We start from the raw sequence: 14,255 nt of genomic DNA, 5'->3' as shown, positions 1-14,255 counted from the left end.
CTAAAGACAACAAAATGGTTCTGGCATTAGCTGGATATTTTGCCCCTCATTCATTACATTCAATGAATTTTAGTTAGCCCTACTCTACATTATTGATATGTCTTTTCATTGATCTGAATGTGATTGAGAGTACGTACGGAGCGTCCTTTCGCACGAATTCACCAAAGCCATTTTTGTTTTTTGTTTTGGTTATATACTCGTTACAACTTCAAGAAATTCGTAATCTTTTCCATTACATATATAGACAAACGGTATGTTCAAGTCCTTCTTTGTATCTTTATTTTCAAGTAAATGTTTGTTAAGATTTTGAAATAATTCAATCTCAAAAACTAGTTTAAGGAGAGATTGCTCAAGTCTGTGTATACAACTTCAAAGAGTTTTATCCAAACGATATGAGACATCTTAACAATGATATTCATGCATATGATAGATAATAGTTCAAAGACATCATTATGCTTTCAACTGATACTAAAAATTGGTTTTTTTGGAATACATATATTTAAGAGCTTCATATGATTTCAAAATATGTTCTCTTTCAATACAGAGATATTTTACTCACGTATATGAAAATCGATTATGAAACTAATTAAACACTCAAATTAATTAAATCTGGATTCTCATCGAATCTTCGTGAGATCTATTGCTCGAAAATATTGCGATTCGAATGATATAGTAATTTTTTTTACTCATCCAATAATTATATACAAAATCTTGAAGCGCCCAGTGGACCTATCATTTACCAAAATTCAAAGTTACCCGACCCTAGATAGAGACTGCATATATCATTCATTTGATCGACTCAGATAGATTCGACCCGATGTTTTGTTAGGAGAAGAAAGATATACATTAATTTCAGACAACTTGTTTGAAAATTTTCCATCAACGCGGCTTCAAATAGTGCTGTTTAATTTGTAATTTCTTATAGGCCATAATGTCATTAATCGGTCTATCTCAAATATTTATTGTTTACACATACATACATATATACATATAGAGTGAGTCTCATGTGAGACCGTCTCACAGATCATAATCCGTGAGACGGGTTAACCCTACCCATATTCACAATAAAAAGTAATACTCTTAGTATAAAAAGTAATACTTTTTCATGAGTGACTCAAATAAGAGATCCGTCTCACAAATACGACCCGTGAGACCGTCTCACACAAGTTTTTGTCATACATATATGTGAATAATATATCTGACAGAAATCGCCGTTATTTCATGGAAATTATCCAATTTACAAAGAATACGGATATATGTGACATAATAAGAATGGAAATTGCAATGTTAAATAATTACCTAGGATACATAATTAGGACGATAAGGATGTTTTATATATGTGTATACACACACACAGATACATACACGGGCGTGACAAGATTATAAAATCTCTTTTTCTTCTTACATTTGATGTCTTCCATCATGACCATGTCTTTTAAAATGTAAGACAACAACATTGACAGACAAAATTGTAATTTTTGTGTTTTATATTTGTTTTTATGTTTGGGTTGTCAATATTATCGGATTTCAGTTTTAACATTATATTTTTAAATTTTACTCAATTTTCCGTAGGGAACTAATGTATCATCACACACATGAACACCATGCCGGCTCTACTCGTCAAGGCGACATCAGAACTAAAATTGAAAAATATAACAAAACAAACATACCCTATATTAAAAAACCAAACAAGTATTGAATATGATTTAATAATTATATACATAATGCATATCTTCAAAATCCGATTTAGTTTAACCTACATTGATGATATTAAATTAAATTATCACCATTGCATTAAAAAATTTTATTTATTTCATAATTATAATCGTTGGATTTACTGTATCTCATTCATTCAGAATGCCATTAATTAACTATCCGTCAGTTGGTAACTTTTTTCTCGACTAATTCCTTAAATGTGGACATGTAATTTTAAAGGCTATTTTATCATCATGACCATGTTATAAAGCGTGTAATCGCATTTTCAAAGCAAAAGACGTATTTTCTTTTTAAGTGGTTGAACCGTGCATACTGCAAGAGAGAATCACGAATCCAAATCCTATATATAAAAATAAAAAGTGACAACTTTGAACAAAATTTGAAAACCAAAAAGTCAATCCATGCATACGTAAACTTATTGGCCCATCATACAGTTACATTTTTCCTCAGAAATTCATCATTATTATATGAATTATTAATTGATCGCATTTTCCACTGTACCTTGATTTCTGAGAGACCGAATAATAATAATAATAATAATAATAATAAATAAATAAATAAATAAATAAATAAATCAAAAGAAAAGAGGGAGAGAGAGATTCAGATAATTAATAAAGAAAGATAAGGACCCGAAAACGCGTTTTTTTGTTTGTCATGCATGACAGAGAAGCACGAGCTGTTTTCTTATCCAAAGGGTTAATAATTCTATTCTTGAATATCCCTACGTTATGTTTGAATTTATTTATATATATTTATGTGAACATCAATTATTCATTTAAAATTTCTATTATATACGAGGTTTCATGCTTTAATCAATTTTTATAGACTTCAGAGTCGATCGTGGTGCATGATAGATCATTTATACAGTTAGTTTGTTAACAAGTACTTTATTTTTATATCACACAAATAATTGGATATTAAAATTTTAATTTCTTTTGAAAAATTAGTGAAATTTAATTGTTTTACATAAATAACCCTCGAGCCGCGATTGTATTCCTACATGAACATGCATGTCGAGTATATACGCGCGCGCGCACACACACACACTCCTCTTCTTTTTTTTAACATGAATTTTTCAAACACAAAGAACACTCGAGGAAGCTGCTAATGACGGAAACTTATTTTATCATTCTAGCAGTATTACTCGCCTATTGTAATAGGATAACAATTTTTTTTTAATTTTAGTCCAAGATATATATATATTGATTGATTTGTATATATTAATAATATTAAGGCACCCCATGTGGCCTAATGACTTGTTACTACGAGCTACATGTAATTAAATTCAGAAATTTAATTTGATTGTTTCCTTGTCAAGTCATTTTCGGGGATAAATTGTGCATGGCTACAAGAAATGTGGAATATTTATACTTAAATTTGGGTTTATTGATGGTAAATATGGATTCCAGACTGACAACTAAAATTTACAAGTCTTTCCTTCTAATTCTATGAGGAATATTTTGTTGGCCTTTTGAAAAATTGGCATTTCTCATATGCACATATACTCAGCATGTTACTCGCCAAACAGATGGAATTAAATATTTATGAGATTTTCTCATTTCAATTTGGTCAATTAATTTCCCATTTTCTGAGGAAGACTCGGTCCAATTTCCGCATTATTAATTAATATATCAATCTTTACAGGAAGAAAATTGAATTTGTATAATTGTTTCGATCGAGTATTCCACTTCCCCAAACTCTATTGACAAAAACTTGTGTGAGACGGTCTCACAGGTCGTATTTTGTGAGACGGATATTTTATTTGAGTCATTCATGAAAAATATTACTTTTTATGCTAAGAGTATTACTTTTTATTGTGAATATTGCTAGAGTTGACCCGTTTCACAGATAAAGATTCGTGAGACCGTCTCACAAGAAACCTACTCACCTCTATTTATACAAAATGGAATAATAGATTTTTCAAATGGTTAATTTGTTTTTATATCAAGTTTACTGACATGTCATATACAATATAAATGTATCCAAGGTATGAATAAATAAGTTTTTTTTTTTTTTTTTTTTGGTGTTCCGTTTATCTTATTTAGGTTTTATAAGAATAATATTTAAATTTTTGTTTTTGTGTACAAACTATTAATTTCGAATATTTTTACTGATCGCTGATGTAGCGCTGAACACATCAGAATTTTTTTATTACTCTATCAGCAATTTCTGGTATCACATCAATATTAGAACCACACCAGTATTTTCTTGTGTTACGACAACTTCCGGCTAAATAAGACTAAAAGTGAATGAAAATCAAAGTCATGAGACCAAAACCAAAATTTGAATACTTCTTACACCAAAGTAATTAGTGGATAAAAAAGTTGTTTTCATGTAAATTTAAAACAATCCAAATTTGCCACTATGTGATCATCCTCGTCAAATCAGAGAACAAATCATAATTCAATACTCATTAGAAATACATTGAAATTTAAGATTATGAGACTTAATGCATAACCGTGACTCAAATTATCTAATCGATCGACTAACAATCAAGAACTACTCAAAGATTAAGAATAAAAGCAAATTTATACATATCTATTAGTGTCGACGAAGCACTATAACAATAAATTTGAATACTGGCATCTAAAAGGATAAGTCGATATCCTTTTTTTAGACTGTCTATTGACTATAAACTAAACTTATAGACTATAGTTACAAATAATATATTTCAAAAAATTTGTATGGTTTAAGATCGCATTTTCAAATTATATCAACCTCGAGATTAATATTTATACTCAGTTATGGATTTGTGTGAAAATAAAGTTTGTCAATTATAATGTCGATATTCCAAAAAATAAAAAATTTAAACTACAAAATCAGCGGATAATTAGCTTGTTTGACTTCTATTTCACCACACTGGTCGACCTGAAAACTGAAGTTTAAAAGATCTTGTATGCACAAATTATGTTCACCAGGCTAAATTAGGGAAATATATATGTGAGAGATTATATGTTGAATCAATGCCAACAATGATTTCGGTCTTGTTAAGGATATGCTTTGTGAGGATCTAACGAACCAATTGATTAAAGACATGTCTTTTGTATATAATGATAATTGGTTCCATTGTTGCACATTATGTTAAAAGTGTTATATAAAAAGTTGTATATATTATTAATGAAGAAAAAACTATAAATATTATTAAGGATATCAACATTGTCATGCCCATATTTGACAAGCTGTCTCTCGAATTTGAATATAAGAATAGCAGATATAATCATAATTCAATGGATCGTGTTTATTTACTTTTTCCTAAGGAAATGAATTTGATTGAAATCTATAAGGAAAAATAAGGATAGGTAATTCAAGAGAGAGATTAGAATTATTTATTCATAATAATGAAATTTTACTGAACAAATGTTCCAACCCCACTGTACCAACTACCAAACACATATTTTTCTAGCTTGGTTATATTTTCATTCACATACAGAAACTTCACAGTAAGTCACTCATACCAAAATTATCATAAGTCTTAATTTTGGAGTTTAAGATGCACATTAATGATATGAGTAATACTTATAAAATCTTTTTTACGTTCTCTTAAAGTCTCATACTTGCACAATCTAGGAATCTCGTTCACTCTTGGTAGTGTATCACAATCACTCTTTTTTCAGAATAACGTTCTCGTCACGGCTATCTAATAGATCTAGCTACCAACGTTGGGAATCTAGAAGTTACTTATACGGGTTCAAGAGGTAGCTCCCGTACGTGTAACACTTTGTCCTGCATGTTCAAGAGATATCTTCAATGTCACCTAGCACTTTTCGCACCATAGCACTTATTTCCCGGTATTTCGCCGACGACCGTCTCTAATACCGCTATGTCACTCCCCAAATTCGATGATTGTCCTCCGCTGTACCAACGCAGGTCTTTCAAGTGTTCTTAGGTCTTCACTCACACGCACACTGAGAAACTTCTCAAGAGGTCACTCATCTCATAATTAACCCAAGTCAAGTCAAACATCTTTTAACTTTAGAGTTTTTAAGTGATGAGCTTATGATGCAACTTGATAATATAAGTGATATTATCTGAGAGGGATAGCAGAAAGATCATCATCATAAATAAAATTAAAAAAAAAAAACTTAAACCTTGAACTGAAACTGAAAAGTTCTTAATTAATTATCAACGCGGTTAGCTAGAGCAGTTGTTTTCATGTGAACCAAGTGAAATCCGATTCTGTCATCAGCACATTACTGGATACTATCTGTAAGCCAATATTGCAGTATAAATATTTATTGTACATTTATATTTTTTTAATAAAGTGTACATATTATATATATTTATGCATTATACTATTCTTTGACTAAAGGGATCTTTCTATTTTCCAAAACTCTGCAGCTATAAATATCAACTCAGCCCTCCCCCTTCACAATTATCACTTACCATTTGCATTTCCCCTTCTCAAAACACACCAAAGAATTGAAAAAGCAACAGCAAGAAAATCGAAAACAATAAGTTGAGAAAAAAGCATTTCATTGCTTATTTTCTAAGTTGCCATCTTCTTCAAGAATGTTGAAGGCAGAAAGCCATATCCCATTAACGAAGAACTCGAAAGCTCAGACGAAAAAGAAGTACAAGGGAGTGAGAATGAGGAGTTGGGGATCATTTGTTTCGGAAATAAGGGCACCAAATCAGAAGACGAGAATCTGGTTGGGCTCTTATTCCACACCAGAAGCTGCGGCGAGGGCTTACGATGCTGCACTTTTGTGCCTCAAGGGCTCTTCTGCAAACCTAAATTTCCCACTTTCAAAAGCTTTGCAGGAAAAGCTTAACCCGGAAAATGCAGCCATGTCCCCTAAGTCCATCCAACGAGTCGCAGCGGCCGCGGCCAACACCACGTTTCTTGAAAACTCGCAAAACCCGAACCCACAATCTCCGTTTTCTTCTTCTTTTTACCCCGGCGCTTCATATTCATCGTCGACGACTAATGCTTCGAATTCCTCGCCGTCACTTTCTTCATCTTCTTCGAATAACTACGATTCCAATATTCTGCAAATTGAATATGACCCCATCTCCTTAGCTGCATCATCTGCATCTGAACATCAAGATTACATGGCTATGGATTCCAGCTGGTACAACTTCGATTCTCCCAAGTACAATGACATATTCAATGGGGCGTCCTTTGATCCATTGATGGTGGAGGATTCGTACGAAGATAACGATATCAGATTATGGAGCTTCTGCTGATCATAAATATATATTATCAAGAACTGGATTTTATATTGTTTATTTGATGATCTTCTGTTTATTTCTTGAAGGCATTAATCTTGTACTGACATTGACAGGAAAGGAAAATTTTCATATATTACGCACTCTGTATTTTATTTTTTTCAATGTTAATTGATTAAGTTTAAAGGATTTCACAGGAGGGACATATTCATTGCCTCCCCCATGTGAATTCTTGTGTATATAGGGTGTGTTTGGTTGGATGGATTAAATAAGGATAGATTAATAGTCCAATATTTATCGTTAAAATTTTAAGTTGTTTTAATAATCATTTTGACCCGATTTAAGATCTAATTTTATGGATAACTATTTGATTAATAAAATTGGATCTTAAATCGGGTCAAAATGATTATTAAAACATCTCAAAATTTTAACGATAAATATTGGACTATTAATCTATCCTTATTTAATCCACCCAACCAAACACATCCTATAATGTATTAATTAGGCACGCCAATTATCTGGAATAGGAGTATGGTCTGTATGGAGTATGTTTTTTATTTTACAATATACGTCATTTTTATGTTGATGTAGCTTGAAATTAAAGCATATAATTTTTTAACTTTCATTACTTTTTTAAGTTTAATTTGATTTTTTTAATTTAAATTAATTACTATGATACATTAATGATGAATAGTTATTAAAACAACATTGGTTAAACATTTAAAAAAATGACATTCTCGTGTATATTTGAAGGCAAAAACTTATGTGAGACGGTCTCACTGATCGTATTTCGTGAGACAGATCTCTTATTTGAGTCATCCATAAAAAAATATATTACCTTTTATGCTAAAAGTATTATTTTTTATTGTGTGTATAGGTAGGGTTGACTCGTCTCACCGATAAAGATTCGTGAGACCGTCTCACAATAGACCTACTCATATTTGGAAACACTCAAACACATTTGGAGATTCTCATTTTTAAGAGATAAAATTTCCCAATATTATTCCTCAACTAATTCACTTAACCAATAAATTTTTAATGATTCGATCCAAACTTCTTCTAACTCATTCCCTTCAAGAAAATTATCACTCTGTAAAAATAAATAAATATTAGCACTGTCATATTAAGAAGTCGTGAAATTGCCAACAACTTATACTTCCTTCATCTGTCATTAAAGTTTGGAGTTTGAGACAAATAAGTTAATTCAGAAAAATAATACTAAGTCCGAAATTTTATTTATGAATCAAGTTGATTAGATTATGAAATAAAACATTATATTTATATATTTACATCCAATTGAATGTACTGTACGCATAAATATGTGTTGTCGAACGCGTTTTCATGTGCTTTGGACAATAAAAATTCAAGCTCAACTCCTTCTTTATTTAAAAAACAGTAAAAACAAGAACAAATCACAAAATATTTATTCGTGATAGAACAAATTAAATTGAAAGGGGCAAATTGTATTTGAAAGATTTTGGTTTTTATCCAATTTTCAACATGGGGTTGTTCTCTTTTATTACATTTGCAGAGTTCCATTTCTGTATGTTTTTCTTACATTGTACTTGGTCTTTTCCAGTGAATTATTTAATCATTATGACCTACATAAAATATGCATTGAACAAACATATGACACGCCACCATTTGAGTATTAATTTCAGGTTTATTTTATTAGCATATCATGTGGTCTTAAACCGTCGATCAATCAAAAAAAAAAAAAATTCTCTTATTTCTTTGGTGTCACAATTTTGTGGACTCGGCTTCTGGGTATCACGTGAAAAACATATGATGTACTGGTGTATAAAATCAAGATTTCCACACGATAATTTTATAAAATCGGATTGAATACAACTTAAATAATTATTTAAACATGATAATTTTTATTAGTTTTAAAATTAATTAGTTTTCTATATTTTTTATTAGTAGTGATGTAATGATTTAAAAAATTTAAAATATATAAAAAAAAAAAAGAGGATTTGATTTTAAATATAGATATAAAATATGGTTGAAGACTTGAGACCTGGCTCGTAGCCTAATGGTCTCACCCGCCGGATTAGCTGGCCTCCCTCTCCGGGTTCAATCCCCCTCCCCTGCGTGAGTTGTAATAAAAAAAAAAATATATATATGGTTGAAGACTAAAAGAGAGGATATTTTATGACAATAAAAAAAGTTTCATCAATAATGTTAAAAAAAGTAGGTGTAAATTTATTTTTAAACAAGACTTCACCAAAGTGAGTTAGTATAGTGGCCACAATTTTATTTGATGATTGAAATGTGGTTTTAGATTATTGGAAAAAAGTTAAGTTACGTTTTTAGTCTCATGTCTTTGTAACGCGATGTTTCTAATCAATTAATAGATAATTATTACTTATTAGTTTGAGTGATACTATATAACAAATATTATTCAGCAATCAATTATAGTGTCTATTAGAAATTATTGAATTTGCCACCAAAATTTCTCAATTTAAGATAGCTTTAAGTTATATCACGCGGAAATCAATTTTAATTATTCTTATTTACATATCTCAATCGATAACTATAGGCGAAAATACTAAAGTATTTTGATGAAAATGACCTAAAATATGATAAAATATATTTAGAAGACTAAAATTGGTAGTGACACTCAATTTGTATAACTGGATCAGATTGAAGTTTTGCCAAGAAACAACAGACACATGAAGTTAGTTTATGGACTTCTCGTTTGAGCTGATTTCTTGTGTTAAAATTTGTAAAAACGTTCTATCTAATAAGTTAATAAATTTGGAGATAACAAAACTTTAAAAAAATTTAAATAAATATTATTCGAGCCATGCGTGTTGGAACTAAGTTTACTAGCCATTTCTATTAAAAAAAAAAAAACCCCATGTCTATTTTATTTTTGCAGGCCTCCGACGAAACTCAATATTGACATTTGCTTAAAGTTGCTAATGAGCAAAAATATATCTAATATTCAAGTGATATCCATTCATCTCCGTTCCATATTCCATATGGAAATGTCGCTCTTGAGGGCATCTCCAACCCTTGCACCAAAATGGCGTCATTTTGGTGCAAGAGTTGTTCTCTAAAATAGCGCAGCTCTATCTCCCTTATGCGCCAAATTTGGCGCAGAGTGGAAGCTCTCCGCTATTTTTTTTTTTAATTTTTTTTTAATTTAAATTATAAATATTAATATTAAAAATTATAAATTTATTTATATAATAATAACATATTATTTTAATAATCAGATATTTTTAAATAATAATATATTCAATAATAGATTTAAAATAATTAAATAAATCAAATTAAAAAAATTATTTTGAGAATATTCTAGAAATCTATTTTTTAGTGTAAGATTTGAAATAAATGAGTCAGAGATGAATGTTATATTTGGTACAGAAACTGCACTATTTTGATGCAGAAAGTACACCAAAATAGATTTATGGGTTGAAAATTACCTGACAAAAGTATTCAACAAATACAACATGTCTATGAAGTTGATGATATGGCTAATAGTTTATGTCGACTAGTATAAATTTTCATTCGCCAAACAAATAACTTAGAATTCGGTCTTTGAATCACAATCATGGTTTCTTCTTCACCAGTTTTTCCTTCATCCTCTCCACGGCGCTTTTCAGAGTCCCTTCATCTTTGCAGAAAGTAAACCTCACAAGATTCTTTCCATCTTCTGGATTCAGATAAAACACGCTCGTCGGGATCGCAACCACCCCAACTTCCTTGATCAGATACTCGCAAAAGGCAATGTCGTTCTCAAGGCCAAAAGGGGTATGATCCACCACCACGAAGTAGGTTCCACTTGATGGAAAAACTGTGAAGCCCACCGACTTTAAACCATCTACCAGGATAGTTTTCTTCGCAATGTAATCCCTTCTCAGCTCTTCGTAGTAAGATTCTGGAGCCCTGAGAGCCGTTGCAGCGGCATTTTGCATTGGGGTGGACGTTGCGAAAGTGAGGAAAGAATGTGCCTGCCTCACTCCCCAGCTCAAGTGTGGGGGAGCTATGGCCCAACCAATTTTCCAGCCCGTCAGTGAGAATGTCTTCCCCAAAGAATTTAAGGTTATGGTCCGGTCGTACATACCCGGAAGCGATGCAATGGAAATGTGGTCCATTTCGAAAGCTAACTTGTCATAAACTTCATCAGAGAATATCAGTATGTCATGCTCGATACAAAGGGAGGCAATAGCAACAAGCTCTTCTCTAGTGAACATTTTCCCCGTGGGGTTATGTGGAGTGTTCATTAGGATGGCCCTTGTGTCTTTCGAAACAATTTTTCTGAGTTCGTCAAATGGGACAGAAAAATCTGGGGGGCGTAATGTGACGCACTTCATTTTAGCACCTGCCATGGATAATGTAGCTTCATAGGAATCATAGAACGGAGCAAAGAGGATAACTTCGTCGCCGGGATTTATTAAACCTAAAATTGTTGCAGCAATTGCTTCTGTGCATCCGGATGTGACAGTGACCTCCTTTTCAGGATCAACCACAAGGCCGGTATCTTTCTTGAAACGCTCGGCCACAGCTGAATTCAGATTGGGAACTCCATATCCACGAGCATATTGATTTTTACCATCCCTAATGGCTTGAATAGCTGCTTCTTTGACGAACTCTGGACCATCGAAATTGGGAAAGCCTTGTCCAAGGTTGATAGCTCCATGCTTGATGGCAAGACTGCTCATTTGTGTGAAAATTGTGGTTTTGAACTTCTCCAAGCGCTTGGCAACCTAAAAAGGGTGGTAGCCATATGAAATACACAATCCAATATCATCGAGGTTAATTAGCAGAAAATCGTGTTATGATCAATTCATTCACAGGCTGCAGCAGTATTTTGTGGCGATAGAAGTCACTATAGCCCAATACAGACAGGAAACTGAAACTTCTGAGCATGAAGTGAAGATCGCAACACATAAAAAGCCAGCTAAAATTAGATAGTAAAACAACATGCTTCCACCAGCAATAGTCTACAAATTGAAGAAAATAAAAATATGGTTCCAGCAAATTGATGAAAACAATCACACATTTACTGGAATGCTACAAAGATAATGATGGGACCATCCTCCTTGAGTAAAAGACGACTCTTTCAACAATGGAGAATGAGGCCACGGCAGAAACAAAAACTTTAAAATGAGGAAAATAATGTGTACTAAATCAATGTTGAAGCAAACAAGTGATCCGAACTGAAAGCAAGAGACTTATGATAATTCATCACTCCAAGTCTCCAACATTGAAACAGAACCTTTTTTCCAATAAAAATGGATATTTTTTGTAATCATGCCAACACAACAATCAAAAAGTACTAGAAATGTGAGTTTGCTGATGGCCAAATTTAAAATGCACAAGACCAAATAATTGAAGATTTTGGCACCACAACATAATCAGTAACTGGTGTGAAAAAAAAAAATTCAATGGCAAATCTCTTATTTATAGAATTCAAATGATGGACAAGTTTCTCCAGGAATCGGCTATAAGAGCCGAGAACGAAGAAATTCATCTCGTTTTCTCATTAAAGAAGGAATGCTTGCTTAAAAACTTTCCTCGTTGTAGGTCTTTGCCTCCTATTTTCCCGTTTTCCGTGCAATTCAGTTCCACTGCAAAACTCACTGATGCTGAAAACTATTGGGAGACTTTGACGATAATCATGAGACTTCCAAATTCCAACTAAAAGTCCCATATTCCAATTACCACACGTTTCCCCAAATCGAACTCCGTACAATCTCCCACCATAAATTTAACTCCCAACTATCAAATCAAACTCAACGAGCCAACAATTAGGGGTTCAGAAACAACAATCAACGCAAAATTGAATCTTGCACAAACTAATCAAAAGGGTCCACCAAAAACCCATATCAAAAGATGCCCATCCAACAAAGCAAAGAAAAAGTAAACCAAGAAATGGGCATCACCTGGAGAGGAGGTGGCTTTTGTATTGATCCGTCCAGAGTTGTAACGGGTTCTTGCTCAGTCGGAACGCAACTGGATACTGTGGAAGCCATAATAGCCGGAAGCCCTGTGCTGCAGCCAATGCTAGAGATTCAAGGAGTTATAAAATTCAACCCGCCACGTGGAACATATTTGGTAAAACTTATATTGAAGGGCTTGAGGGTGTAGAGTATAAGCATTTGGTGGGACGATGTCCAGGTACAATGAATTGAACCACGATGTACAGAGCAGGGGTGAAGCTATCCTTACAGGATCGAACTGGTTGTGGAAGGAATCTTGATTCACTTTTTCGTTTGAAATTTGAGTCGATCATTCTTATATATATATATCTTAAATAAATACATAATAATAATAAATTTATTGGGAAAGCAAAGAGCAAAGGCACGGTGCATGCTATACCTATGATAATAATAAATTTATTGGGAAAGCAAAGAGCAAAGGCACGGTGCATGATATACCTACGCCTTATGTAAATAATACAATCGCAATGTATTAAAATTTCCTCGTACTAGTTTTAAACTTTAAGGATGGAAAACTAAATTTATATTAATCGAACATATCTTGGGCCTTTCAAATGAGTTGGATGAAGTAATCAAGAACAACTACAGGCCCATTAAGGACCACGGTGATTTGATTCTACCCAATTATCACACTTGCGTCTCAAGCTTCTGTGTGTAAGGCAAATGAATAGTTTTTGCGATTTAGTGAAATTTATAATACAAATTTAATTATTGTGCACTGATCATGATGTCACGTGCGATAAAATTTTAAGAAATTCGAGCCCTTCATGAATTTGAAGTCAAGAAAAAAAATAGTAGGTCTCTTTCTGAAAATTTTTATATGTGAAACGGATCAACCCTAAAGATATTCACAATAAAAAGTAATATTCTTAGAATAAAAAGTAATATTTTTTCATGGATTACCAAATAAGATATCTGTCTGACAAAATACGACACATGAAATCGTTTTGCATAAATTTTTGTCCAAAAAAAATATCTATAATGGAAGCATGTGAACAACAACAAAAATAAAATCATCAGAACATTTAATTATTAGCTGAATTAACAATCCATAAAAGTTGCTATATCATCATGCAAATTGATGGCCGTGACCTAAGGCAAAAAGTTGATGCCCTTACTGTCTCATCAAAGCTGCGAAGTTTTGGTATTTGGTAGATATTAATAGTATCAAACTAAATAAGTATAAACATATAATTATTTTTTGAATGAAATATTTTAAAAAAAAATCGTCTAATTATGTATATAATTATAGCTTTGCGCTACTCACAGGACCAAGTCCTCTCGACCGAATTTTTACTAATCTTCTATTTAATTACGATCAATAACTCTGACCGATTCATTTGATTACACGCAAGTATTTAGTTTCAAAATGTATTGTTTCGTTTAGCATAACACTTTTGATCGAAAAAAATCTGA

The 14,255-nt window shown here is 32.3% G+C and overlaps 2 protein-coding genes across 3 annotated transcripts; one reads left to right on the top strand and one right to left on the bottom strand.

Annotated features, from left to right (window-relative positions):
- The first annotated feature begins 6,043 nt into the window (after positions 1–6,043).
- Positions 6,044–7,106, top strand: LOC140825682 (ethylene-responsive transcription factor ERF014-like). The gene has a single exon (XM_073187592.1). It carries the CDS (start codon positions 6,226–6,228, stop codon positions 6,901–6,903), a length of 678 nt encoding a protein of 225 aa, XP_073043693.1. The 5' UTR covers positions 6,044–6,225; the 3' UTR covers positions 6,904–7,106.
- Positions 7,107–10,200: 3,094 nt separating this feature from the next.
- Positions 10,201–13,130, bottom strand: LOC140825681 (uncharacterized). Of its 2 annotated transcripts, XM_073187590.1 has the most exons (3): positions 12,967–13,126; positions 12,783–12,912; positions 10,201–11,603 (listed from the first exon to the last, which is right to left on the bottom strand). In XM_073187590.1, exons 1-3 carry the CDS (start codon positions 12,996–12,998, stop codon positions 10,446–10,448), a joined length of 1,320 nt encoding a protein of 439 aa, XP_073043691.1. In that variant the 5' UTR covers positions 12,999–13,126; the 3' UTR covers positions 10,201–10,445. The 2 variants fall into 2 exon arrangements, with proteins under 2 accessions (XP_073043691.1, XP_073043692.1); XM_073187591.1 differs by having other exon boundaries at positions 12,783–13,130.
- Between the last annotated feature and the right edge of the window lie 1,125 nt (positions 13,131–14,255).

Source organism: Primulina eburnea, chromosome 3 (genome assembly GCF_022965805.1).
Source record: "Primulina eburnea isolate SZY01 chromosome 3, ASM2296580v1, whole genome shotgun sequence".
NCBI classification, from domain to species: domain Eukaryota; kingdom Viridiplantae; phylum Streptophyta; class Magnoliopsida; order Lamiales; family Gesneriaceae; genus Primulina; species Primulina eburnea.
Note: the sequence above shows the minus strand (reverse complement) of the source record. Positions and strands in the feature narration are given on the sequence as shown.

Coding starts and splice junctions, on each gene's coding strand:
- LOC140825682 (XM_073187592.1), top strand. CDS start 6,226: ATGTTGAAGGCAGAAAGCCATATCCCATTAACGAAGAACTCGAAAGCT.
- LOC140825681 (XM_073187590.1), bottom strand. CDS start 12,998: ATGCTTATACTCTACACCCTCAAGCCCTTCAA. Junction 12,913..12,966: donor TACACCCTCAAGCCCTTCAA/TATAAGTTTTAC, acceptor TATAACTCCTTG/AATCTCTAGCATTGGCTGCA. Junction 11,604..12,782: donor AAAAGCCACCTCCTCTCCAG/GTGATGCCCATT, acceptor CACCCTTTTTAG/GTTGCCAAGCGCTTGGAGAA.